This window comes from Anabas testudineus, chromosome 9 (assembly GCF_900324465.2).
Source record: "Anabas testudineus chromosome 9, fAnaTes1.2, whole genome shotgun sequence".
Classification (NCBI taxonomy): Eukaryota; Metazoa; Chordata; class Actinopteri; order Anabantiformes; family Anabantidae; genus Anabas; species Anabas testudineus.
The window spans coordinates 14,457,080-14,484,760 of NC_046618.1; the positions used below are offsets into that span (position 1 = coordinate 14,457,080).

The 27,681-nt window shown below is 39.1% G+C and overlaps 1 protein-coding gene across 1 annotated transcript in view; it reads left to right on the plus strand.

Annotated features, from left to right (window-relative positions):
- Positions 1 to 27,681, plus strand: part of LOC113150295 (serine-rich coiled-coil domain-containing protein 1-like) — a 107,133-nt gene that overhangs the window by 49,003 nt on the left and 30,449 nt on the right. The window contains exon 10 of the mRNA XM_026342738.1: positions 4,804 to 4,884. Within this exon, the coding sequence (XP_026198523.1) occupies positions 4,804 to 4,884 (81 nt within the window). The remainder of the gene's footprint in view (positions 1 to 4,803; positions 4,885 to 27,681) is intronic.

Sequence of the window (27,681 nt, forward strand, 5' to 3'; positions counted from 1 at the left end):
TCTTGATCTCTGTTTTTCGAAACTTTTAAATTAATAATTAAACCAGCTTGAATATTTTAAAATTATTTGTTTTATAGATAGAGAGATAAATTAAACACTAATTTCCTTTGAAGCACAAATCTTTTCATTCCTCATTAAGCAATAAAAATCCTTCTTTTTAGAAAGGTTAAACATTTCAAAGAACTGAGAAAGTTTTTACTTTTGTTAAAGTAGCTCTGTCGGTTTTCTTTCCTCTTATGATCTTCTCCTTTGTCAGACAACATGCTGCAGATGTTGTAGTGCCAGTAAAATCTGACCTCAAAAAGAGAGGAGGAAATAAATGTGAGAATGGTTTTATAGTTGGCTTGAAGTCACACCATCAATATAACATGGCGTGGCACCAGGAAACGTATTTTTTCCATCTTTAATGTAAACAGCTTGTTCCTGCCAGCTTAATGTAATAGCAGAGTTATTGGGACTCCAGTCGAGCCAAAGGAGTCGTATAATTTCTTTGAAAAACTGCATCTGTAGACAAGGATGAGAGACATGGGTTTATTTCCATATTTGGAAGTTTGGAACAATTAAACTATACCTGTGAATATATACATCTTCAAAGGCAAACTATATTGTATTGTTAGTGTTTTTTTTTTTTTTTTGAAAGCTCAATTGTTGGATCATCTGCAGAAATGCTATGTACGACAACATTTGTCATCTTCACGTCTGTAATTTGTCACCTGTTCTATCAAAGCAGTGTAATTCAGACATTATGCCAGGCCTTGGCAGGATAATGTGCCAGTGTTATGGCAGCACTGAAAGAGATGCCAGTCCAACCCAGTGACTTGAGTCTCATTTGGCATCTGTTTGTTTGATCACTTTCTGGCACTCGCATCTCATTTTTCATTTTTCATGCTCTGCCCTCACTTCTCCTGTGCCCTCTCTCATTTTCTGTCTTCCTGTCAACAGCACCTTTCTTTCTGTTTTCTCTTTCTCTGTGGGCTGTATTCAGCACTGGGTGCGCCTAATGTGCAGTTAATACAAAAATTGGGCACATTTGTATTCAGACTGCAGAATTATCTGTAGGACTTAAATGGCCACTCAGACAGCTACATGCATTTTCTCCAAAGAATAGAAGTGTCTGAAGTTACCTGCTATTCAGACCTGGAGCCTTTCTCTCATACAATAACCACTCCAGAAAGGTTCTCTATTAACTCTACTGCCAATGTTTAACTGCTCATGAAACAATAATCTTTCTCTCTGAAATTCATGTCTACAGGCGATGTAACATACTGTACACTCACACACTAAAACACCTTTTTAATTGCAGTAACTAATTTCTTTGTTAGCTCTGTTCTTTATAAATATGTGCAGCTGCTTATACTAATCTATAATGAATTTTACACTTAATTATCATTTCATTTCACAAAGAAATTGAATTCATTAAATAAAACACATTAGAGATCAACTATTCTAAAATGAACCAATTAGAATTTATGGAAATGATATAAGCATTTTGTTAAGATGATAGCATTTCAGTGTGGCAGGCTTCAGTGTCCCAGGTTGATTGATTTGCCTGGAGGCTGTTTGATTTCATCTAAGTGTGTCAGGAACTTTGATATATGATGGGCTGGTGCACAAAATGACTGATTAAAAACACAAACGGCATAGCAGTGTCATAGCAATATGTCTTTATTTGTGTGATCCATGGATTTACATTTCTCAAGGTGAGCACACTCACTGTCTCTTTTAACCTCATGGTCTCTCTTAATCTCTATGTTTCTGCAGTGGGAACTGGGAGAGCATATTTTTACCATATTTATCACTTTAATGAAAATCTACACTTGTGGTCATGTCTTTAGATCAGTACAGGTGTATAATCTAATGTGACCTAATATTAAACATGATGAAGAAGAATATTAGACTCATTCCTGTATAGTGTACTCTATAAGTCAATAATAAACACAAATTTATACCTACTGTATCTGCCACTGTTATTAAAAGTTGAGCCTAATGCCTTTGTAAAGGTAGAATTTATGTCTGACTCTTGCATTAGACTACATTGAACCTCATTCTCAAATCTCAATACAAGACAAACCTGGCAGTCTCACAGCTGTGGACAAGTCTTGGCCAATGTCAGTAATTTACTGTACAGACAGCACAAGTTACTGTGTAGTGCTAACTTTTAACTTAACGTTTGAACTAAAGCATTAATCTGAAAGGAAAATGTTGGCGATATTCTGTGTTTTACTAAAACATCCCATGAAAAGATGAGAGTTTCTCTCAACATCTCTAGTTTGTGGCTTTCAACCTCAAGCTCACTCGTGCATTTTGAAAAATAAGGCACTAATATATACATATTTTGTTTTGTTAAACTGTAAGGTGCTGCAGTGTTTTTTTGCAACCATTACTAACTTGTTATTGAAAGCGTTGTTGGTTTTGGTCTTTGTTTGATCAGTGTCATCTTGTACATTGTGTTTGAGTCTTTTCTCTCTTCTTTTCTTTTTCTGTCTCCATTTCTCTCATATGGTGGCATGGTGAAGTCCCCAAATTAGTGTTTATTTTCCCAACATCACACATGGATCCATCAATCATAATTTTGGATGTGAAGTCGGTTGTGCACGCTCAAACGCTCACAGATGTCAGGATTGAGTGTGTGTGTGTGTGTGTGTTTGTGTGTATATTCATCTGTTTGGCACTTCACTCTGACAGAGATGTTCTGGCTCCTGCCTCCAGCTGGAACTGAGTTCTAGACATATACCAGTCATGATTGTTCATACAACCAAATATCTGTGTACACGATATTGTCTAAATTATTAAGACACTCCTACAAATAATTGAATTCAGGTATTCCAATACCCTCCATGGCCGCAGATATATAAAATCAAGCATTCAGGCATGTAGACTGCCTCTGGGGGTATGATGTGTTTTCCTTTTTTTTAGGGGTTAGGCTTGGTGCCTTAGTTCCAGTGAATGTCAGCATACCAAGACATTTTTAACAATTTCTTGCTCACAACGTTGTGGGAAAAGTTTGGAGATGTTTGGAGATATCCCCTTCCTATTTCAACATGACTGCACACCAGTGCATGAGATAAGCTGTCACATATCTAGGATCAGACTCCATTGCCAAAGATGAAGAGCTGAATCGTGACATAAGCAAGATTGAGGTGCAGGAACATGACTGACCTGTCCTGACCTCAACCCGATAGAACACCTTTAGGATGGATCAGAGTGGAGACTGCAAAGCCAGGCTTCTCAGATCAACACCAGTGCTTGACCTTGCAAATGCTCGTCTGAAAGGATGGTCAAACACTCCTTGGCCACACTTTGTGGAAAGCCATCACAGAAGGGTTGAAGCTGTTGTTGTTGCCAAAGGTGGGCCATATTGAACCCTACTAACTAAGACTGGGACACCTTTAAAGCTCATTCACATGGTGCAAAGGCAGGTGTCCCAATACGTAATAATAATATAGTGTATATTTAGTTGTAATACTAGTCCATATACACCCTGCTGCCACAGCATCATTTCATTATGTCTTTTATATGCCTTAGAACAAAGGTCAGGTGTCATTGCTCCAAATTTATGAAGTTGTACAATTTTGTGAGGGTGTGTTGTTGAAGGTGTACAGATGTCTTTTTATGTGCAAGAGCCTTAAAGAAAAACCTAACCCACCACAGCTAAGTTAAAGTGCAGGATTTTGAAAGGAAAGGGCAGCTCATAGCCAGTTCTCTCCTCCCTCTGCCTTCCTCTGTAAATCTGCCAGTGAAAACCTATTAATTATCTCCTAGAAGGACCTGCTAGCTGGCTGGTCATCACTAGCTGTCAGTTTTTATGAGTTTTCTCTTCTCTCTGCTGGCACATTTTGTTGAAGGACTGTGCTCCAACTGCAACATTTAGTTGCAGAAGGCCTCCCTTGCTTTTTGTGTAGTCTTGGCTATAACTATCGAAACAGTCACTTGAGGTGGATTTGAACATGACAGTATATACTGTATTTGGGTGTAAAGCTGTATCATAAACGGTCTCTCACACATTTTCCCTGCAGTAAAACTATCCTTACACCTTATCTTCATTTGGTTGATTAATTTGTATTAAAGATAATGAATTTCTCAATATTTCATAGCCACTGCAACTTTCAACCCTTTCTGTTCCTTGGCCCATGTGCAGTGTAGGGCGAGCATGTCAGAATGATTAGTGACATAGTCATAAAATTCTCCTGGTGGAAATAGAGGACTTGCAACTGCCTTTTCAAAATAATCACATAGCGGTAACACAGGACACTGCAGGTTCTTGGTCAAGGTAAATGTTCTGTACTTTGGAAGGAAAGGGCCAGTGCTTTTCTCTCTACACCTCCATCTGTAAATCTGCCAGAGGAAACCTATTAATTATCTTCTAGAAGGACCTTTCTAGTGGGCTGGCCAGCACTAGCTGTCACTTTTTATGATTTTTTCTCTACTGGTGCACTTTGGGGAGGGCCTCTGCTCCAATATTTGGCTGCAGAAAAGTTCTCCTGCAATTCAGCCCAGTTTTATGACCCCTTAGATTTCCAGGAGAGGCAGCTGAAGGGGAGAAACAGATTTGGGTTTGTTAAGGTTGTTTGGAGTTAGAGCTATTTTTTGTTTGTTTGTTTGTTTATTTTTTGTTTTGTTTATTTTTTGCTAATGACAGCTAGCTAAGCATACAGCAATCTATAAGTTTTACAAGTGGAGGCAAGGCATATACAGTAAGTCAGCTGGGAGGGAACTTACATGTTCTCATGTTTTTGTATTTGATGTTCCTTTTTTGTGAGATTTTGGACACAGCTGATGGGTGTGTTTTCGTTTTGCATGCAGGAGAGTGCCAAAGCTGCCCTGAAGATGAAAGACTGCCAAATGACTGACCGCACAACACAGACAGAACACATTGGGCCAGAGGTGAGACACACACACACTCTTTCCTTTCGCTTTGTCAGACACAAACACACCAACGATACATTGCGCACTTTACAGTTATAGCACTGAAAATCTAATTTATATAAGGAACCCTGACTCTATGAGATAACACTAAGTGATGTGAGTTCCAAACCAAATCTTTATTGCAAGTCGTTCTTCATCCTCCTAATTTGTTACCCTATCATTTGCATGATGATGCATTTTATGCTGGACCACAGCAGCCACCTCTTGTCTTCTTTCTCTCTTTTCCATCACTTGAAGAGCTTCTTTTCACATTGAGCTAAAGCTCTAATCCATTTTACTCTTCCTAAAGGTGTTGTACTACAGTAACATTATTGAACACTACCTTCCCCTCCCCTCGTTCCACCAATTCCCACAGTACTCAGAGTTCTGTGTAGCTTCCTACCTGCCTGCATGCCTAACACCCTCAGCTGACATGGCCTCTTTGGCTTCACTAGGGGCTGACAGTATGAGAACGCAGCAGACTTAATGGATGACTGTCTAAATATGGCTGCCTGTAATGGAAATGGGAGCAAAGTTTCGGGGTCTGTTTCTTTGTCTCTACTTTTAAAACACTTTTTCATCTCCTCTTCTGCTTCAGAGGTTCTTTTTATACCTTTAATCCTGCTGTGTACTAAGTTGACAAGAAACGTTGTTAAAGGGGGAAAGCTGTGTCATTGTGGGAGTGAGTGGGTGCACAGTACCCAAACTAACACACACTGACTTAAACACACACTTGCACACGCGACAGAGAGTTTGACTTTACTCATGCAATGTCAAGTGCAAAGTGAATGCATTATTTGCACAAAATAGAAATAGAGCTTTGCCTCTCTTCATTCACGTGTGCACTATGTGCTACAAAACACTAGAATAACTTTTCCACTACTGTGAAGTTTACTTTAGTTATATACACAGGATATTTACTTTATATTCTTTTACTTTGATGCAGAAACAGTAAATGTCATTTGCACTAAACTGCTTAACATGCTCAGAATTTATTTTATAGCAGCAGTGTATCTCACCCTGCACTTTTTTTATTTATAGAACTAAGTGTTTGGTTATTGCTATGATGATATGATGAGAATTTACGTCCGTCTGTCATTGACAGCACATAATCAGAGAGAGAGAGAGAGAGAGTGAGAGAGACACATGGGAAGACTGAATATGCTAGTTCTATAATTTAAGGCTTCATCCACAGATTTCAATAATTATGGCTATATGAATTAACATTGGATATGTTGTACCTAGTTACGGTAATGGGCAATCACATTGACACCTTTTATTCCCTTCAGAAAAATACTCTCCACACCATAACATACTGGGTGAAGTTAACAATTCTATTGAGAGTAATTTACTGTAACTATAAAACAAACAGTTAAACAAGCGCTTATAAGTGGTTATTTTGCTCAGCTAATTTATGTTTTTCATTGCAACCACAGCGTTGCCACTGTAAAGGGAAAGCTTCAATTTCTGCAGTTGCTTTATCACCTCGGAAACAAGGGGATAAACAATGATCCTAATTGTGATTCTTTGACCTGGAGTGGTCAGAGGTTTGTCATGGAGCCCAGTGAACTTTGCTTGACAGTCTCATTGCCTCCAAAACCTGATCAAGATCCAACAAGTAACAAGACCTGTTACACTGAACTGATCTGAATATGGTTTTCATTGTGGATTGGGTGTGTTCTAGACACAGCACATACTTACCGCCAGTAAGGAGAGTTAATCAACTGAATGGATAGATGTTTATGATAATTGTAGTGGATGAAAGATGCCGAACAAGACATAAATCTCTCTACTCTTTATAACGGAAATAAAACTATAGTTTCCTCATGAATATTCATTAGATACATATTGTTCAAAGAATAGAAAACAAAAGTGATCTAGGTTCACTTAGCGTAGTGCAGCCAAGTCTAAGTCCATATAGTCTGTAGATAGCAAACAATTGTACAGCATCTTGACATGAAAATTACAGTGTAGTGCTGGCATGCTGTTGACACTCCCCCTAATTTGTTTCTTCTGTGGTGCACAATGACGAGTCACCAAACCAGGTGCAAAAAAAACAAAAAATAAAAAAAACTTAAACTGCAGAAACATCCATCTTTGGAGACTGTCGGCATTAAATTAAAGCCCTGAATACTATCATTTTACCATGACTGCCATTTTTCTACCATTTTCTTTTTTTTTTTTTTATCCATTTGAACGTCCCTTCTTTTGCCTTTCTTGCTTTCACTTTCTCATATGGAGACACATTAACACACACACACACAGCACACATTAGTTATGTCTGAGCTGCTCTCCATTTGCCATCACTGACTAATGCATTTCTCATAATGTAGCCTGAAAGGTCCTCACATAATTGTATGTTTGTTCGTACTGGAGGCTAAAGCAAGCAAGTGGGTTTTAGTGTTTAGTGTGTTTGTGCAGATTTGTATGCATCTGTGTGTTTGTTGTTGCCTGCAAGTACGTTTGCATGTGTGTGTTAACCTTGATGTCGGACAGCAATTAGAAAAATTGCTGTGTCAAGCTAACATTAGTCTAATAGGTTGTATTTGTTCCTTAGACAGTATAATGTACCCATTATTGTGACTATTTGTGTGTTTTTATGTATTTCCATGCCTCACCTGGATTATTTAACACTAATATTGTGATGGTGTTAAAACAGCATGCATTTAGTTAAATTACTTTGTTTTTGTTCTTACTTTCTATTTGTCTAGACAAAAAGAAAAATGACTGCATATTGAGAGGTTACAGGTTTAATACTTTCAGTTCTGCTAATTTTTATATGGCATTCTGATTAATTTCAATTAATGCAATTAAAGCTAATTTCAGATAATCACCTTGATTTGCCTCCCTGGGGGGGTAGTGATGAAGAAGCTCTGTCTTTGGCCCTACAATGAAGTGTGTATGAGTCGAGATTCCATCTTTGAAGGTTCACTCGATTATATTACTTCTCTTAGGTGAAGTAGTTTGATTAATTGGGGGATAATCATTTGAATTCAATTAGTGCCACTAAGTGTCTCATCTACTCCGCAGGTGGAAAACAGTGATATCAGGATGCCAGATATGCACTGTTGGTCCATTCAGAGGGGTTAGAGCAGTCGGAGATCTACTAAACATGGACATTGTATTGTAGTATTCTTAAACTCTATTTAGTGCCTCCACAAGATCACAGTAATCTTATCTTCCTAATACAGTATGTACAACTTTTGGCAATTTGGCCGGTACCCAACCATATGGCTTTGCTATCTATTATAAGACCAGTACCTAGCTATAGAGCCTCCATATGCTCAGGCCCCTTGAGTAGATGGTCTCTTAATTAGAGGAGCAGCTGGCTGCCCGCTAGCAAGCTAGGCTAGCAGCACAGGTGACTTAACTCAGCAGTAGCTTACAGCATGTGCGGCCTGATTTTAGCCTTCCCCCTCCCCTTGCACGTGTGTGTGTGTGAGGGAGAGAGAGAGAGAGAGAGAGTGATTGAGTGCGTCTTCATGTGTGTTTGTGAGTGTGTGGGAGATGCTGCGGCGTGGAGCAAGCCTATATAGGTTAGCTAACCCTGTGCGTTGAGGACAGTTGGTTAGCAACAAAAAGTGTGTCTGCAAGTGGGGCAGCTATTTCTACTGCTTCTGCCGCTTCATGAGGTCAACCATCCCATTCATCCACTCTCCTTCTTTTCTGGAACGTCCTCCACCCTGTCTTTGCTGTCCTGCGCCTTCACTTCCACCTGCTTTTGTTCACTGGTCCCTAAAAAAAGTTATTTTTCAGAAGCTCCACTTTGCTCTACTCCTTCTCCTCTCCTCTCCTCTCCTCTCCTCTCCTCTCTCCTCTCCTCTCCTCTCCTCTCCTCTCCTCTCCTCTCCTCTCCTCTCCTCTCCTCTCCCCACCACTCCTTCTCCTCTCCTCTCCTCTCCTCTCCTCTCCTCTCCTCTCCTCTCCTCTCCTCTCCTCTCCTCTCCTCTCCCCACCACTCCTTCTCCTCTCCTCTCCTCCTCCTCTCCTCTCCTCTCCTCTCCTCTCCTCTCCTCTCCTCTCCTCTCCTCTCCCCACCACTCCTTCTCCTCTCCTCTCCTCTCCTTCTCCTCTCCTCTCTCTCCTCTCCTCTCCTCTCCTCTCCTCTCCTCTCCTCTCCTCTCCTCTCCTCTCCTCTCCTTCTCCTCTCCTCTCCTTCTCCTTCTCCTCTCCTCTCCTCTCCTCTCCTCAGGTTTTCAGGGCTCCAGGAATCCATCAGGGATTCTCTTGCCCTGGTTTCCCCACCGTCTGACACTCTGTCCAAGGGACAGCTTCTGGCCCCATCGTCTGTCCTGTACAAATAAAACTTTAGGCCAACTTACCTCTAAGTTACTTTATAATAATATTTTGGACAAGGCTTTCTTGTGTCTTTCTAAGATATGAAAAGGTCAAGTAAAGGAAAGCTTTTTTGGATTTTTAGAGTGCATGGCTCACGCCTTACTGACAAGTTGTGCTTTCGAAATACCTTTTGAATTAATATTAAATTTTAATCAAATGGTTCCAGTGTTCGTCTAGTCTTCAAACCTGTAGTAAGCAAGTGGAAATTAATAGTTTGTCTAAGCTATTATGAATAATGAACAGCTTTGTATTTATCACAAACCCTCTTCCATCTACTGTGGTTTCTTGATTTCTACATGTTAAACCGGTTTAACATGTAGTGTAGTGACAAAAGGATATTTTGCAGTAATTTGTGTAAGTCACTTACTACAACTGTCTTTAGATATGTGCAGAACAAAGGGTACTACATTTTTAAGACCTTGTAAAGAGTTTTGCCAAGGAAGACTCTGATATTAGCTGAAACTGACAAGTGGCAGTGTAGTGAGAGAGCCAAATGCAAATTGAAACATGTGCACTGACCCCCATTTTTCAATTCTGCGCTTAAAGATTTCTCCCCTTTTTTTGTCAATGTGCCAATGTAGAGATGAGAGGTAAGGTGAGAGGGAAGCTGAGAAAGAATAAAACAGAGGAAAAAAGAGAGAAGGTTAGAGAGAAAAATCGAGAAGCTATTTTATGTCCCACAGAGACTCTTAAGAGCTGAAGGTATGGTGGCTGTTTGAAAGTTTTTTTTTAGAGAGGATTGAATCGATTGAGATTGCTTTCTTTCAGCAGCCTAATTTCATGGGCATTCTTAAAAGGAACGCTTTATGGGGGGAATCAAAAGCTTGATGGTTAGCTCACTCTTGTTCCTATTCTCACTCTGTCTTTCTCATTCTCCTCCTCTTTCAGTTTCTATTCTCCTTAGATTTGTGCAACCTCCCTCTATTCTTTTTCTTTTTCCTCTCATTGCTTAATTCCCATCACTCTCCTCATTCATTCTCTCCTTAGTTCCCTCTGAAAAGGAGGAGCAAAGAGATGGTTGCGGATTGTTTATAATCTGTTTGACGGCTCTTACTTTTGAATGGAGAAACATTGAAGTGGTTGCAGATTCTTCTTCATTCAGTTTGCCTCCTCCCCATCTCAAAAAAGTAGACGCAGGTATAGAGATACATTTTTGTATGCAAAAAAATCAGCCTTATGGTAATTTCGTGTGTGTGTGTTTGTATAAAGATACATTTTCTGTGGGGTTTGCTTTGTCATCTAACTAGCAGAATTATTTAGAGACTAATTTGATATGTTAAAGCTCTTAAACAGCTAACTGCCAACATATGTATTATATGGCTGTTGTCAGTTGTCAGCTGCACCTTGAATACGGCTCGGTATGCACAAAATCCTTTGCATTCGGGTAAAAAAAATTATTGTGTGCCAGATTTATGCATAAAAACTTTCTGTATAGGTTTAGAGAGCTCTTTCTACCCTTCTACCCTCTACCCTTTACTCTTGTCAGTTTCTATGGCTGCTAGAGGTCACCTAATTGAAATACATAGTTTTGATAATCTACACCCTCTGGCCTACTGGTAAATATACCCTGCCCCTTCTAGGGCATAATTATGGATGTGACAACAACTGAAAAAGACAATTTCATGATGTGAAATCGCTTCTGACATCTAACAGCAAGTCAGGGCAGCAATGTTATCTCGCAGTGTAAAAATACAAAAAGCATGAGGTTGTGATAAAAATCTCTGAGCAAATGACACGTTTACTCTGCTGGCACCTCCTGCCTGTAGAGGACAGTCTTTTCAAATTATTTTCAGAGAAAAGGCGGAAAAACTACTAAGAGATGCTCTAACAAGTTAAAATTGACTGTGTTAAAACACAGCTGATCTTTACTTTTCATTTTGACACCTCTCACTCTGTCTGATAGATGGGACATTTGTAATTGCACTTGAATATTTCCAGTCAGTTTTTCTTGTTATCAATATGCACTCACTACTCAAGCAGTGATCTTACGATTGTATTGCTATTTAAAAAAATAGCATGTGCATCATGTTATAAGGTAACTACCTGTATATTCAAAGTACTGAACTAACAGTTCTTTCAGGTTTAAGGTTTATTAAAACAGGTTTTATACCTGCTACATCTTACAGTTAACTACTTATGGAGGCTTCCCTAGTCAGTTGCAGTATTGCCCCTTACTAACTTTGGTCACCTTTTAACCCTTTGAAAATGAATGTCCTAACACTTGTACAAACCAAAGTAGAACAGCCATTGATTCTCTTTCCTTGCCTTTTGTTTCGGGGCTGTTTTTGTCTGGAGGTATTGATCCTGAGAGTCGAGGGAAAAGGAAGGCTTTAGTCTAGCTTACCTTTTCTTATGTTTACCTATTAGTGCTGTGTATGGTGGCGGTGCAGATCATGTCCAGCAGAGAGCCGTCCTAATGAATGCCACTGGTTAGTCTTTATGTATTTTCCTGGGACTGGGGAACCCTGAATCAATATGTATGATGACATAGATCAAACAGCCCTGCGTCATCAGTGCTTTCCATGTCTGTGCCAATGTCAGCACGACGAAGTAGGGTCTAGTGCTGATTATGACTATGTAGGTCTCCCAATGCCTATTCCTGTAAACTAGATCATTTTGTACAGCCGTAGTCCTTACTGAGTAATGGTGCTGCTAGGGATAGAAATAAGAAAGAAAGAGGAGGAGATAGGGGATAAGTACGAGAGAGGCAGTTTTCTGCCCTACTTAGTTTTTATACATTCCACTTTTTATATCCGTCAGTCTTCTTGTCCTTCCATCTTTCTACCCTTTCTTCTCTAAATTTTATGATTTCCTTAATCCTTCTTTTCTTCCTCTCTTGTGCCCTTCCATAAAAAATGCCCTTGATTTTCCTTTCTCTCTGCACATATTCATCCATTCCCTTCGCTCTGATCTCTCTCCATCTTCATATTGCTTCTCCTTTTTCTGTCTCTGCCCTTTGCAACCTTTTCCCTCTGTCCTCTATCTTCATCATCATCCTTCTTGCAGTTTGCCTGCTTTCCCATTTTTCTTCTATTTTCTTTCATCATCTTCCTTTTGTTGCATGCTTTTCACTTACTTTGGGATAGTCTTTCGCCCTACCCAGTGTTGCCAACTTAGCAACTTTCTTGGTAGCTTTAATGACTTTTCAGACCACAATAGCAACTGTTTTTTTTAAAAAGTGACTAGATACAAATTTGGTGACTTTTCAGGCCTAATTTAGGTATTTTTCATGAAGAAAGTCATTAAATTGCTGCTGTGACTCTGTGTGTGGCGAAGAGCTGCAGGCACATTCAGTTGACCAATCAGCAGCTAGCAAGGAGTATTAATGACCAATCAGCAGGCAGGAAAAAAGCATGACTGTGCTCTGAACGGGGTGAAACAATCATCACAACTACTTTTTCTTGGTTTTTGTTAAAGTTAGTTTTTAAAGTTTACTACACTGTTTTGGTTTAATTTTGGTTTCTCAAAGCACAGATTTTAGTAGTGTGAGGTAATTTAAGTGTTTGGGTTCCTACATTTTCACCTGTGCCTGTGCCTCTCACCTGTGGTGTACCTCTCTGTTCTGTCCCTCTAATACATTGTCTGCTTTATTGCTGTTTCTCTTTTCACCCTGCCTTGCCTGTCACTTCTCATCTTCTATTACAGTTTTCTATTTTATTAACGCTCTCCTCTACTTTAGGCAGAGAGTCTAGGGCACCTTAACTTTTTGCCTATGTGTGTATGTGTTGTGATTGATATTTACACCCAGATTTTATGTTGAAGGTTGAGAGTGGTGTGCATATTAATAATTGCTTTATGTGGATAGGGGGGAAATAAAGTGACCATTACCTTTTACTGTTCAAGACCTCTTTGAATCTGCCAGGTAGGATTAGGACTGCATGAGTGTGAAGAGATTATTGTGTCAGCTGCTTTTTCCAAGATCAAAAATAAACGGTCTACCTCAATAGTAGCTAGACTTGGGGTGGATTTGTCACTAGATGTTATTTGAGTGCTGTAGCACTGTTTTACCAAACCTTTTAATGTGATGAGATTTAAACAAGCTGTTCTGAATTGCCCCTCTGTGTAAACTAAAAGTTTCAGTAGCTCATAGCTCACTGCACATATGTACATGTTAAATATTATTAGACTGGTAAATTTGGTAATAAACATAACTCATTTAAATTTGATTTGATGTTTTTGTTTGTTTGTTTTTTACTTTTCTAAATGGCAACAGAAAACTAAAAGTGGTGGTCTTACTGACAGAGAAGATGGTAGTCCATCTCAAACCTCCATGTTCACCCTTAATTTGTAGATTATACAGAATGAAATGAAGCTTACCTTCATCTTCATCATTTACTCCATCATGCTGGGGAGCCTGTGAAATGTCCTTTCATTTAATTCATGGTTACTCCAACCTCCATTACAGCATCTCTGTCTTCGGAAGCAGCTGGCCTGTCACTTACATGGTTTTTGCAAGGGCAAGGAACATCAGAAACCTAGTTAGGGTATATAGTTGCTTGATAATAAATAATAAGTATCGAGGAAGAAGACATCCTGCTTTTATTTTATTCCCACACTGTAGTCCAGATTGAATCCTTCTTCACATGCAGACGGCAAAAGATTTTATGATTTGAACATTACACTTCATTGCATTTGCAGCATAAGAAAAAAAAAAGCTATGCAGTCATTTCATGTGTCTCTTAGAGTGGGTGTGGATTGTTACATTTGATAGATAGAAAATGAACGAGTGACAGACATCAAAAACACATCAAAAGAACCGCTTGCAGTGGAATGCTTTTTAAAAAGATCATTTTAATATATGACCTTAAGATCGGTACAAGAAAGGTAAGGCATTCATTTTTACATTCTCCTCAGTTGAGGGTACAGGATTACATCACTCATGTGACCTATTTGTCAAATAAAATGTCCAAAAATTCATGAAGGTTTGTGGTTGTGGCTTTCATATTTGCGAACGGGAACCGCCTCTGTAGTGGGGATGGACAATGGAAGGTTGAAAGATGGATCAAATATAATATATGTATTATATCTTTATTCTCATTTATTTATTGTCATCTTCTCTCTGGAGAACTTTTTGGAACATCCAACATCTGATGTATATATCAGGCTATAAGAAAGATGGTTTATTCTGGAGCCATATGGTATTTTTACACCTCTCTCCCACACACACACACACACACACACACACACACACACACACACACACACACACACACACACACACACACACACACACACACACACAAACAAACACCTTTTCATGTCTTTGCAAAGTTTAACCAAAAGTTAAAATCACTTTCCAGTGTATAATGGTAATTAATGGTTAATGTTATCTAGAAGTTGAGTTATGGCATTTGAACTTCCTTCCAGTTGCTACGACTTACAGATAACTTGGATGGGTAATATTATTGACATGTCATAAAGGCAAGTCTGATTGTTAGAATTTTTGCATGCATATTGTTATGAATGAATGTATTTGTCCACTTGAGGTAATAATAATGATAAACTGTTGTTTACTCTTATTTTTTTATTTCTCATCCATCATCTGTACAACTTTTCTTATTTGCCGTTAGAAAGATCAACTGGGGGCTTACTGACTTCTTCTGTGTTATACAAACAGTTTATCTGAATGTACTCCTGGCAGAGAGGTTATTTTTTGTGAATAGATGGCCTTTCCTTCACTGAAAGGTAGTGTTTTCCTTGTCTGTGCTAGTCTAGACTTATAAAACGTAATGAAAAGTGACTATAACAATAATACCATCTCAGAATAGAATCATGGTGATTGTATAAAATAGTTTTTTTTTTTTTCATTTTCATTTTCTGCCTTTCATCAATGAATATGAATGCTATTGTAGGTTGGCTATAACTGTATGTTGGTTTTTTAGCAAACAATTTTTCTTCCTGTCTACAATTTTGTGTGTGTGTGTGTGTGTGTGTGTGTGTGTGTGTGTGTGTGTGTGTGTTTGGATATGTGTTGTGAGCGTTGATGTGAATAGCAGTTAGTATATTGTCTACAGTAAATGCTGTGCAGTATATACGTAAGAGAAGTAACTGATAGGGGATGATTAAGTTAGCTTTCTTGAAAAGTAAAAGAGGCAAATGAAACATTTGGATGGAGCAAAGATATAATTAGTCAATTAGGGTCTTTGTGGAATACCTGGCATATGAAATTCTTCAACATTTACTACTAAAAGAAAGGCCAGCTGAGCCATGTTGAAGTGCTGTCAAACATTATTGTTCAGTGGATGTGTCTGTTTAGCCTGGTAGCACATAAAAGCTGAGTAGGTGGGAGAAAGTAAGAGCTTTTCAGCATCCAAACTCATGGCTTTTTCCGTGCAGCAGTGTGGACTAGTACAGACCCATTACCAGCTTTATAGGTGACCATAGCTGACTATGTCTATTTAAGAGTCAAACATATTGTTAACACAGTATTATGTAACGTCGGTAGCATCCACATCCACAAATGTCCACTTAGCAGCTTTTGGGCAGACCTTCATATTGATGTTAAAAGACAAATAAAACTGCTGGACTATTAATATACATTTGGCAAGGGGTAGAAACAAAACTGGACTCCTCAAAATAAATTACTATTTATTTATATTATATATTATTTACTATCAAGATAAGGAATTACCAACCACATGCAGGTTTGCATACAAAATCATTTTTTTCTTGTATCTGAAAATAAAATGGGTTTAGTGTTTCTCCATTAAGGTTGTTTCAGAGTTTGTAAATAGTTTGTAACAAGAATAGAAACTTGCCAGCTGAGACAGCATTAATATCATCAATACTGGTCATGTAAAATACCATTGAAATACTGTTATTTGGGCATTATGCCTTGTTTCATGGCTTCCAAGCAGAACTGGTATAACGTGTAGTTTTTGGCAGGCAAATCACTGTGTGGGAACATGAAGAACAAACAGTATTTATAAACCCTGTACTTTGCGTTGGTTTCACCCACTGGCTCAAATTTTTTTCATATGTTCATCAAATGTCGTGTAGTGTCTACTACTGACGCAAAACACAGTTACATAGTTTTTCAGTTTTACAGTTAGGGACCGCATGTGTTGTCAATGCACATTTCCATGTTTTAATAAACTAGCAGACTAATCATTTGAGTGATTCATATGAAGTTTGAACTTTAACAGTGTCTTCAGTCAACAAATTAGAAAGTATTTGATTTTCTAAGATCATTTGCATCTTTATTACTGATGTCGATAAATGCATATTGGACCAGGGTGGATCTACAGTATGGAAGCAGTGGGCCATCTACTGTGGGGCTTACTCGTCTAGATGCCCTTCCATCTTTTGTGTTCTTGAAACTGTAATTTTATAGTGCCAGCTACGCTGTAGCTGCTAAATATGAGCTGGACCTAATGGTATTATTTTATTCTGTGTACACCATGTCAGTCAGTACTATAAAATCTAATTATTCCTTATGTTTGTATAAATAAATAATAATAATAATAATAATAAAATAAATAAAAATGAAGAGGGATACAACCATAAGATGCCACCTGTCAAAACCTTCTGTCAGTGCCATAAAGAAAGAAATTTTAAGTGCTCTGAAATAGACCAAAGTGAAGGTTCGCTTTTCTCAACTAACAACAATCCCTCTTTGTCTCTGTCCCCCTATCTTTTGTTTATTGGTTGCTCTTTGTGTCAACATGTCTTCTGTTTCCAGGGCATCAAGGCGCATGGGAGCGCCACTTTGTCGTCAAGGAGACAACTGAGTGAGTGTCTCTATTCTGATATCAGCTCACTGGACGTGACTGTGTCTTGTAGTGGTCTACCTTAATGTGACTTTCTAGATGGGACAACAGGGGGTCTTATTGCTGAGGCTTGATTAATCTACGTGGCTCCACAGATGGATTAAACTCCAATCAGAAATTCTCGTACTTTACAAATCAGCTAATACAGAGGTTATTCTATTTGTTGCCAACAATCAGAACTAGTCCTTGAAATTCTTAGTTTAGAAATAATTTGGTTTTATATGCTTGATTTCAATAGTTATGACTAGTATAAGTGGCTTATATTCAAAATCTGCTGTTGTGCGGCATGTTTAATGTGATGAAGACCAAAAATAGAGTGATTTCACTAAATCCTCCAGGGCAAATCTGATTGATTTTATAGAAAACAAATGTTCACTGCTGGTCATGTAAAGAGAAATAATTGTTGATGGATTCAGTTGAGCCCGTTTTAAGTATAAATCAAGTCTTGGTACTGAGACATTCTGTACTAGGAATGCTACCTGCACTGCCTTGTCCTGTAATGTAGACAAGAATGCTGCCTATTATACCAATCTGAACTAATCTTTCCCAGTGGTAAGGTGACCCTAAAGGATCTTGACTCTTTTCATATTTAAGTCAGTGTAACACTACAGCTCTGTCTGTTGAACACTGATGTAAAAGCCAATATAATATTTTCTGTGCTTTAGGTCAGAAGAGAGAAAATCTCTATTCAAAGATAAATGGTGGTACAGATGATTTATCTTTTATTGTAATTCACTGGTGCAGATCATTTCTGTTGGAAGTCGATGCTTTTGACAAATGTCATGATTTCAGACACTGAACATGTGGTCTGCGTGTTTCTAAAGCTCAGAGAGCATTCAAGAGATGTGCCAAATCTAGTGTATCACCAAGATCTGGCCTATTTGAAAGGACAAATTCTCCCCCAGTATACTCCATTCTATTTACAGAAAGTAATTTGCATTTATTTTCTTCAACTTGTCTTGAAAGGTTTTCATTAATGGAAATCAATCAGCTGCCTGTCAAGGCAAAACCTCCAACATGAGCATGTTGTAATCATGATATCAGGCCGCAGACTGAAAAGTTTTCATTTTAAATAATGTACTGTGAACATTAAACAGAAAATATTATATTGAATGGGAGTTCAGGAAATTCCCACCTCCAGGTAGAAGAGATAAAAAAAGTGTATACATATAATTTTATGTCTATTCCCTGCCTACCTGTCTGCCTACCTGCCCTGTACTGGATACTGCCAAGTCAAGCATGCTTTAGGATTCAAAGCACCAACGTGTGAATGCAGTGTCCCAGCCTTCCTCTCTCCTGCCTGGTCAATGCACTATGAACTATTACCCCACCTGTCATGGCACTTTAGAAATGTTAGTAGCCAATGTGACCTGTGTCCTTACACACACCCTCCTCCCCCCTCCACTCCAACACAAAAGCATTTAAACAGGACATGCAAATAAAGACCCAACTTCATATGCAGTGCACATCTGATGTTAACCATAAATTACCTATACAGGATCTATTAGTTAATTAATTGTGATTCTTTCAGTTTTTTTTTTTTTTTTTTGCAGTGTGTGTGAGAGAAAGAGAGAATATGTGCCTCTCAGGAAAATAATTCTTGTTTGAAGGTTAAATCATAAAAACACAGTAAGAGCCATTAGAGCTTCATTTGTTTGCTTCATTTGCGCAAGGGCACCAATGCATTTCCATGCATCCATGCGAGTGTAGTTTGTCTGTGTGTGTGTGTGTTTGAATTATTTTTACACAAACATCCAGATTTGCTGTAAGAAATCCCTCATCTTCGTGTATTGCTTTGGTGAATATTATTATTGTTTTTTTTTTTGCTCATTAGACTCCTCCAGGGCTGTCAGTAATGCTGTGCTGTTGAATTATTAGTGATATCTGGACCGGTTGCAGAGCAAACAGCATTAATTAGCTAAACCTCACCTTTATTTAGCAAGGTGGCTGAGTGTTGGAAGTCAAGCCTCACAATACTGTTCTTATAATGCCCACTAGTGTCAAACAGTAACACAGATCTACTGTAAGTCAATGGAAAGCAAACCTCACACAAGAGACATAACAGCATTTTTCAACAAACACATAATGGCATGCCAGAAAAAGGAAAGAAGAAAACCACAGTTACACATTTTAGATTGCAGAAAGGGTGGGAACAACACTTGGTGCTTATGACTGGACAACCAAAGTCAGTCAAGATTAGAAACACTAAAACATCGGTGTTTTCTCTTTTATTGTTCTGTTTTCTGAAATGTTGTGTCTTGCACCTCAGGTTCACTGCACACTTTACTTCCTTTTAGAGATGCAAAGCCAGTATCTTTGTTCCATAATGTTGGAACAAGAGAATTTCACCTCTTTTTGTTTAAAAAGGCGAACCTTAATCTTTTTGACTTCATTAAGCTTCAGATGATGTCACAGGTACCTCATACATTCGACAGTCTTAAATCTATTTGGAAGTTGTGAATTGTTACATTAGGGTGAAGCATGTGGGCGGTGCCCCGTAAAGGCCTGATGGAAGAGGCACCGCCTGGATCAGAGCGTTACAAATGTTTATGAACTAATTTCCATTGTAAATGGAAGTATAAGTGGAATTATAAGTATCCTATAAACATACATCCACTGTTCATTTGTTGGTTGACAAACAGAGTCTGTACTTTGTTTGTGTTTGTATGTATGTGGGGGTGGTCCTCTGATATCGACAGAGTGGAAGGGGGTAGCAGGTGGAGAAAGTAGAAGAGATAGAAGATAGTGTGGGCGCGTGTGTCTGTGTGCGTGGGTATGCAAGCCTGCCCAGTGGCAGTCACGCCGAGATGAAAGATTCCTTTACCCAGGTGGAGGTCGCATGCCGGAGGAACTGTTGTGTGTGTCTGTCTTTTGCATGTGTGTTGTCCCTTCTGGGTTTGAGTGAGGGCAAGAACGATTCCCCGTTTTGAGTGTGTGCATGCATGTGTGGCTGTGTCACGTCTTTGATCCTCTATTTTAGGTATCCATTGTAGTTCCCTTGTTGCCTGCCTCAGACAGGCAGATGAGAAAGTACAGGTGTGTGGGTGTGTGCATCTGTGGATGTGGTTTCCAGCCAGAGATGGATTTTGTTACGGTAAAAGTGGATACATCCAAATGGCCCCTGCCATCTGCAGGTGGCAGAAGCCAAATCTTCCCCAACAACTGCACTGCACTGCCATACAAGAACCACAGACGTAGGAGCTGTCTGTGCGTGTGTGTGTGTGCATGTTTGTGTGTGTGCATGCATGCATGCATGAGACTAGCTCCAACGCTGGCTAGCTGCCAGAGCAGTTATCTAACTCTGATGCGCAGCGCTACTCGCTGTGACTCCTAATTATAGACGAGGCACTCAAACAGACACATACACACAGACTCTACATACTCTCTTGTGTACCATTCACACTAATGAGATACTCTCCCAGAGGAAGTACCCACACTCCGCTCTGCTCCTTGATAGAGGCCACCAGGACCACCTCCGCTGCCAGCCTCCCTAGTCCTCCTTTCAGGGACAGAAATGCACGCTCAAACATACACGCGGACGGAGTCAACGACTGTGAAGATTAGTTTACTACAAGTATGTAAAGAAAACTGAAACTGAAAGAAGAGTTAGAGTTGAAGAGAATTAGATGCAGTGAGAAATGGAGCAAGAAAGAGGGGATGAAAGAAATATGCTGTGGGGAGCAGAGTAGATGAGAGACATGAACTGCCAAGAAGTGAAGAAGCCAGCAGATAGATATCACGCTGAGGGAATGGACGGCAGGGGACTTGGAATGGCTTGTGAGAAGAGCAGAGAAGGAGGAGAAAAGATGGAGAATATTTGTTCTGTTTACTTATTGATATCCAGGATGCATGATCACAATCCACCCGCAGTCCCACAGGCTTTCTCTGCTTTCGTCTATCTTTCTGTCCCCCTCCCTCTCCGTGTTTCCTCCTTTATCATTGCCTGTGTTTCTTTTCCTCTTGCTTTGTCGTTCCCCCGTCCTCATCTTCCCTCTGTCATATTACAACATGGTGAGAGTGGCATTCGCTCAAACGTGTTAATCCTTGAAGGTTGGGTTCAGGTTGTACTAGCTCGTTATACAGCAGTATGACAAATGCTGTGTTCAATAAAAATACGTTTTGTTTATGTTAACATAACAGTAGATTTGTTTTTTTTATTGTAAGCTTCATGATTAATTTAACTTCCCTTATACAGCCATGAAAGCTTAATGAAACAGTCCCAGGTAATACATAATTAGTTATCATATGTGCCTTCTTCAGTGTCCTCTAAATAACTTTGTTGAGGTAAAACTACTCCTGCCACTACAATTTTCTCCTATATGTAGTGCTGACAGAAGAGAACAAAGCAAACAGAACAGGACAGGACAGAAGGGACTGTGGTGGCTACTGCTGTGTGCCTCTCATCCCAGCTAACCCCAGCTAGCCCCAGGGGCAGCAGAGAGGGGAGAGGGATCTGTCAGCAGAAGGTGTATGTGTGTGTGTATGTGTGTACTTGTGCGTCTAAGAAAGGAAAAGAGAAAGAGAGGATATGTATATGTTTGTGTGGGAGTCTCTGATCTGTGCCCCCATGTACGCCTTTCTCCCTCACGGGCAGGACAGAACAGCACAGGGAGGCGGGCACCTAACAGGGCACAGATGGCACCAACAGACAGACAGGGGACGGTGGTGACATAAACACGTTAATAAATAATTATCAGAACAATGACACTCAGTGTACCGGAGTAGGCGAGAGGGAGACAGAAGGACAGGAAGGGAGACCAAGAGGTAGGACACGAGGACAGAGGAAAGATGAGAAGAGAGGGTAACAACACAGTACAGCATCGGGGGACAAAAAAGGGTGAAGAAAGTGATGAGGAACAAAAAGTGCTTACAAGGACAAAGGAATTGTGTGAATAAACAATTAAAAAAGAAAGAATATAGTGGCTGCAGATTTTATATTTTGAGTACCAAAGTTCAGGAGCTACAGTCTCAAATACACCATCTCTCTTAGTTTTATATTTGTATGTTATATAAAAGAGATATAAAAATGGGCAAACTTAGTGAGAAACAAAATGAAGAGATGAAAAAGAGATGTGGAGAAGAAAAATAAATGGCAGGCAACGAGACCAAAAGACAGTGTCTCAAGTAAAAATAAAAAAAGAGAGACAAGGTGAAGGATATAAATTCACCATGACAGGTGAGAGGGTAAAAATGAGGTGTGGTGAAAATTGAGGAAAACATGACAGAAAAGAGGGAACATAGGTGAAAGGCAGATGAAAGCAACACTCTCTTCAATGACAAAGTTGTAAAGGAGGACGAAGAGCCCAATACAGTATTCAGTGTGTGTGCTTCTTGCCAAGTGTGCCCCCAAGTGTATATGCACAGTGTGTGCCATAGCACTCATGCGTTTCTGCACAAGTACGTGTCATGTTCCTGACCTATAGCTCCTCTTATCAGTAATGAATGAAGAGAGGTCCTCTGCCTCATGGCTCCCTCTTCGCTCTTTTACCCTCGTTCCCTTTTTTTCCCCCACTCACCACCAGTTTCTCTTTCCTCTCTGTTTTCCTTTTTCGTCCCTCTCTGCCCTGCTCTTCGCTGCTCCCCAGCTTTCAATCCCAAACACTATTAGGGGCCCACAGACTGCAGCAGGCATGTGTATGTACGTGTGCGCCTGCTGGCTCCCTGTCCTATTAGTTATGTTTTAAAAGGTCGAAACCGGATTAACATTTTAACTTTGGCATCAGGAACCGTCCCTCACATCTTCTACTCCTTTCTCATGTTTACACCATTACTTTTACTACAAGAAGTCATATTTCCCCCGTCTATAGGATTCCCTCAATGTTTATGATATATTCATACTCTGCTGTAAGATAATTATATGCTATATTTTCTCATTTACTATGCTGCCTTGTGTGCAACCTTCCCTGCATTCACCTTGAATGATGAATTCATAATGGCTCTAATCCTCATTGGATATTCTGCTGCTCTAAACCTAGCAAGGAACTCAACTCTGAAATAACCACACTTATGAATATTTTTTTTCTAATGTGAGTTTGTTCTCTACATTATCGTCTTTGTGTGCCTACGCCTTTCACATTAGCTGATAGAGAAAAGTGGATCATCTGTATATGGCAAAGCCAAGTAACATCTTTGTGCATCAGCACCTTCAGGAGTGTATTTACAAAGAAAATGGATCCAGATCTCTACACTTTCATGAGATGAAGTGCCACTCTTGTATGCTTATGGGGCTGTGCATCCTATCTCAGGAGACATCCTATAAAAGATTCTACACTCATGACCAGATTAATGTGTTTTCAGCGTTGCAAAAGTGTGAATGGAAATCATTCAAATGTATCAATCGTATTGATTTCATAAATCAAAGGGGGACAGCATTTCATTTCCAAATGATGTGTGAGGCTGAAAGGAAGCATGATTTTCTTGTCTCCCAGAAAAATAATGGCGGCAGTTTTTGTTCACAGGTAGGTAGGATGACAAATAGCTATGCCTAAGGTGTCCCAGATGAGAAGCACTTTCTTTCAAATGTCATAGGATGTAATCTCATCCACCATAAAACCGTTTGGAATAGTACCCATTTACAGCTTTAAATGCTCTGCATTACTTTGAAAATGTTATAACTTTGCTCTATTGTGAAGAAGTGGGTCTGTAGGAACTATTTTTGTATAATAGTAAAATACAAAACAAAACATTGTTGCTGAATGCAGTATTCTTTATTCTACTGCACCGTGATTGTTTGAACAATATCTAATAATCTAAAGATACGCTATGAGGCCATTAAACTGGCATCTGACCTCTAGTGACTCTTGTAATCTTTCTAAACCTGCACTTTCTAGAGCGTCACTAGTGACCTTTAATTTACTGTACTTTTTATCACTAATATCAAAACTAAAATTATTATTTTTTCCATCAAAATATTTGTGTAATGACTTTTCTGCTCCCACATACATTATCTGACTCATAATAGGACTCTTTCTTTGGTACATGTTAGTTAATTTACAGTTATATTACTATTATCCCTATTCTCCTTTAGTTTAATTTATGTAAATCATCTGATTTTCACTCCAAATATAGCATTGTTTGTTCAGTTTTGTGTACGTTTGTGACCATAGTTAGCCGTGATGTTTTCTAGCCCCTCAGTTACATCACTGCGTTCCTTTGTGTGCCTGCATCTATGTATATCCATGTGCTTGTATTCATTTGTGTGTACGCCATGCTCATGTTCCAGCTCATTCATTTCATTGTGCCATCTCTTTTGTGTCTTCTCTTATGTTTTTTTCCATCCATATGTGTCTACCTGCATTTGTCTGGAAGCAGTAACCAGCATGGTATGACGGAAGAAAGAAACAGGTATGGGTCAGTAGGTTGGGTCACATTACAAACCTGGGTCTGAAAATCCCTTTTACTCCAAATGTTACTTGTTTTTATAACACTATAGCTGTATATTCATCTATGTATTTTACATCAAATCTCTTTGATAGGCACCATAGAAACACTTCTTTTTTTGTAATTGTCTCATATAGTCTGGTAAACCATAGCACTATGTCTCTGTTTAGGCAGAGATAAGATCACAACTGGCCCAGGTTTGTATGTGCCATCTGCCATCTATCCATCATTTATCTAACCGCTCATTGCTTAGCCTGTTTCTCTCTCCAATCAAGACAGCTGAACATTTGATTTACCTTCGTTATGGTAAATGTGACCTCATGGGTGCATTCCAAAGCAATCTAATTCTATGTAGGTCTCAGTGCTCTCAAGTGGCTCTCCTATGCCTGCCAAGTCTCCTCTCTTCTCCTCTCATAGATGGAAATCAAATTCCATCTGTATCATCTAACAACATGTGTTAGAATACAGAAAAAGAGGATAGCATAAAAGTGATGGATTATTGCATGACAGCCACTTCAGACTATTGCGACACTATTTTTGGTATCCACTGACTTTGGCAATGATTGAAGTGGGTAGTTTCTAACTGTAAGAGAGTAAAATAAGAAGCTGATTCAATTTCATATGCTGATTTCTAGTTTGACTCATTTTAAAGCTCTATACTAATACTTGTCAGTCAAAATGTTGAAAAGGTTTACAGATACGACCTTAGACTCTTAGGATCTGTCTCTCTTAATACCATATGAGACTGGTATTCTGATATCTTATTTTCAAATTTGTTGTACGCAACAGACTCATAAAGTCATAATCAGGATTCTTAATTTCCTGTTCCTTTCTAATTAGCGTTTGGTATTTTTGTCCATTGTACATGAGTCACTTCTGAGTTACAGAGATTAATCTGCCTGACTCATGGTGATTTGCATGCCCTAACTACCTGTCTACAGGTTATCCATAAAGAGTGAAGCCACAGGTCGACCATTTTGAGTGATGGCTGGTGATTTGCATAGCTGTGATTACATCGCCCTGTTGGCAGGGTTGGGTGTCATATCTCATCGCAAATCAAATTTGTCACTATATCTAAATATCTAAATATGTTGTTGAACTGCACTTCACACATAGTGCACATTGATATGTTTATCAGATTTGCCTAAAGACATTAATTAATCAAAAAATAATAATGTTTTGGTTCATGTTGCATATATAGATATGTTTATTTTCCTTCCATTGTGTCTCAGCTGTTGTATCATGTATTTATTGTTGTTTGCTCTTAAGATACTATGTATGTAATGAAGATCACACTGTCAACAGAGGTATATTTCCAAGGTCATTGTGTGAGCTCACTAACGGGTAGCCTAAGTTCAAAGAGGACAGTAAGCTCAGGCAGATTACAGTGTCCTCTTTGTGCAACAGCCTATATTGGAGGAAATTATCAGACAGAGTCTGGTTTTGTTTCTAAATTGCCCGGTCATGACGCAGAACAAAGCTGGGAAAATAATCTAATGAAAAGTGAGCATGGAGGATTCTTAGTGTAATTCATTTGGAGCTGCATGAATCTGCCTGTAATGGAAATATTTCACCACGGAGAGGTAGGCCAAGTCACTCAGTTTGTCTCCGTTCTGACAGGGTGGAAGTTCATGAAGAAATAATTGTTTTTTACTCTGTTAATGACATGACATGTTTTGATTTGCTAATGATTAGATAAAAGATGTGTTGCTGACCCAATGCTGACTGCAATATAAAAAGCAGTAAACAAATATGATGCACCAGACACACAGACAATTGTAGTCAGCCCCCAGACAATAAAATGGCCAGTAAGTCACTCTTTAAAATGAGAGCTGGGGCATTCAGTTCTCTCATTTAAAATTAGATTTGATAAGATGGAGATAAAACTGGGCACACCCTGTATTAAGTTGAGAGTGCGGTGGCGCTCGATTCCCCACCTTGATTGTTTAATGTTCAGTTACTATGGAGCGCTTTAGAAATGTGTTTCATGTGTGTGATTAATTGACTTGTGTTTTTATTGACCTCTGGTATTAGCAGACAGTGCATGGGGCTTTAAGCAGATGTTTCATAAGTATTTATTGAAATGTGTGTACCTGTGTGCTTTCATGCTGATGCTGTTGCATCTGTGTTTTCATATGTTATGGTTTAGGTAATTGCTTATGTGAAGATGCGTATTGGTGTCCTTATTTGAGAAGAATTGGTTTTGGAGTATGAGAGTGGGAAAACAGCTGGTATGTCTCAGCATGTAGGAGTCTCAAGGGTGAAAAGACATGAGATTATCCTTAGAGCACAACAGGAAGCTACTTAAACTCCCCTTGAAACTAACCAAGCACTTCCTTTAGCTACAGCACACTTTCCTGGGCATGAAGGATTCACGCTGTGCTTCAGCCTCAGGTCTACGCTATATTTGGTTGTTTATACCAGTTTAGTATATTCTCATTTAGCTGTCCAGTTAAAATAATTTCAGGCATTCATGGCACAGTATAGCCCAATATTCCCATGTTGACTGGAAATTCCCCAGTTCTTCTCTTTTTTGTATAACTTACAGCATATTGGAAATCCTTTGATACTTTTTAGTACCAGACATTTAGTGCAAAATAGAAACAAATAGAAATAGCATTTTCAGGTAATACAGTCAGTTTTTACTAGTCAATCATGTCTGCCTGGTGGCATAGAGAAAGAAAATAGAGTGAGTTATGTGTTCTGGTTGGTAGAATAAAAAAAACATAGTACATGTCAAATTATCTTTTTGGACTCTTTTTCTCTCCCTCTCTTTTGTGCACACTTGCTCATTCCTTCATTACCGTTGTAGGCCAGCCAGGTCTATATTAATGAAGGGACATCTGTTTCATTAAAGCAGAAAGATGCCTGGAAGAGAGGGATGGAGGGCGTCTAAACAGGAGCATATGTACAGAGCAAGAATTAGGAAAGGCCAGACACAGAGAGATGCTGGTTGGTTGCAGGGGATTGGATGCTGAGTGTGAGAAAATAAACAACAAAATGAAAGAACTCAAATGCAAGAAGAAGAAAAAAACAAGGAATAGGTGCCAGACTAAGGCAGGAATCTTCTATATTACACTGATACGGTGTAGAAATGAGTTCTGCTCACGCAAATCACATCACACAAAGCTACTACAGAATTCCCTCACAAACACACAACTCTGAGCCAGTATGAAGTCATTAAACATTTCACCAATCATAAATCTAACATGTAGCATGGAGAATTTATTAATAACACGCAGTAGAACAGAACAAAATGTTTGGGATTGCATGTGCAGAAGTTGCAGTT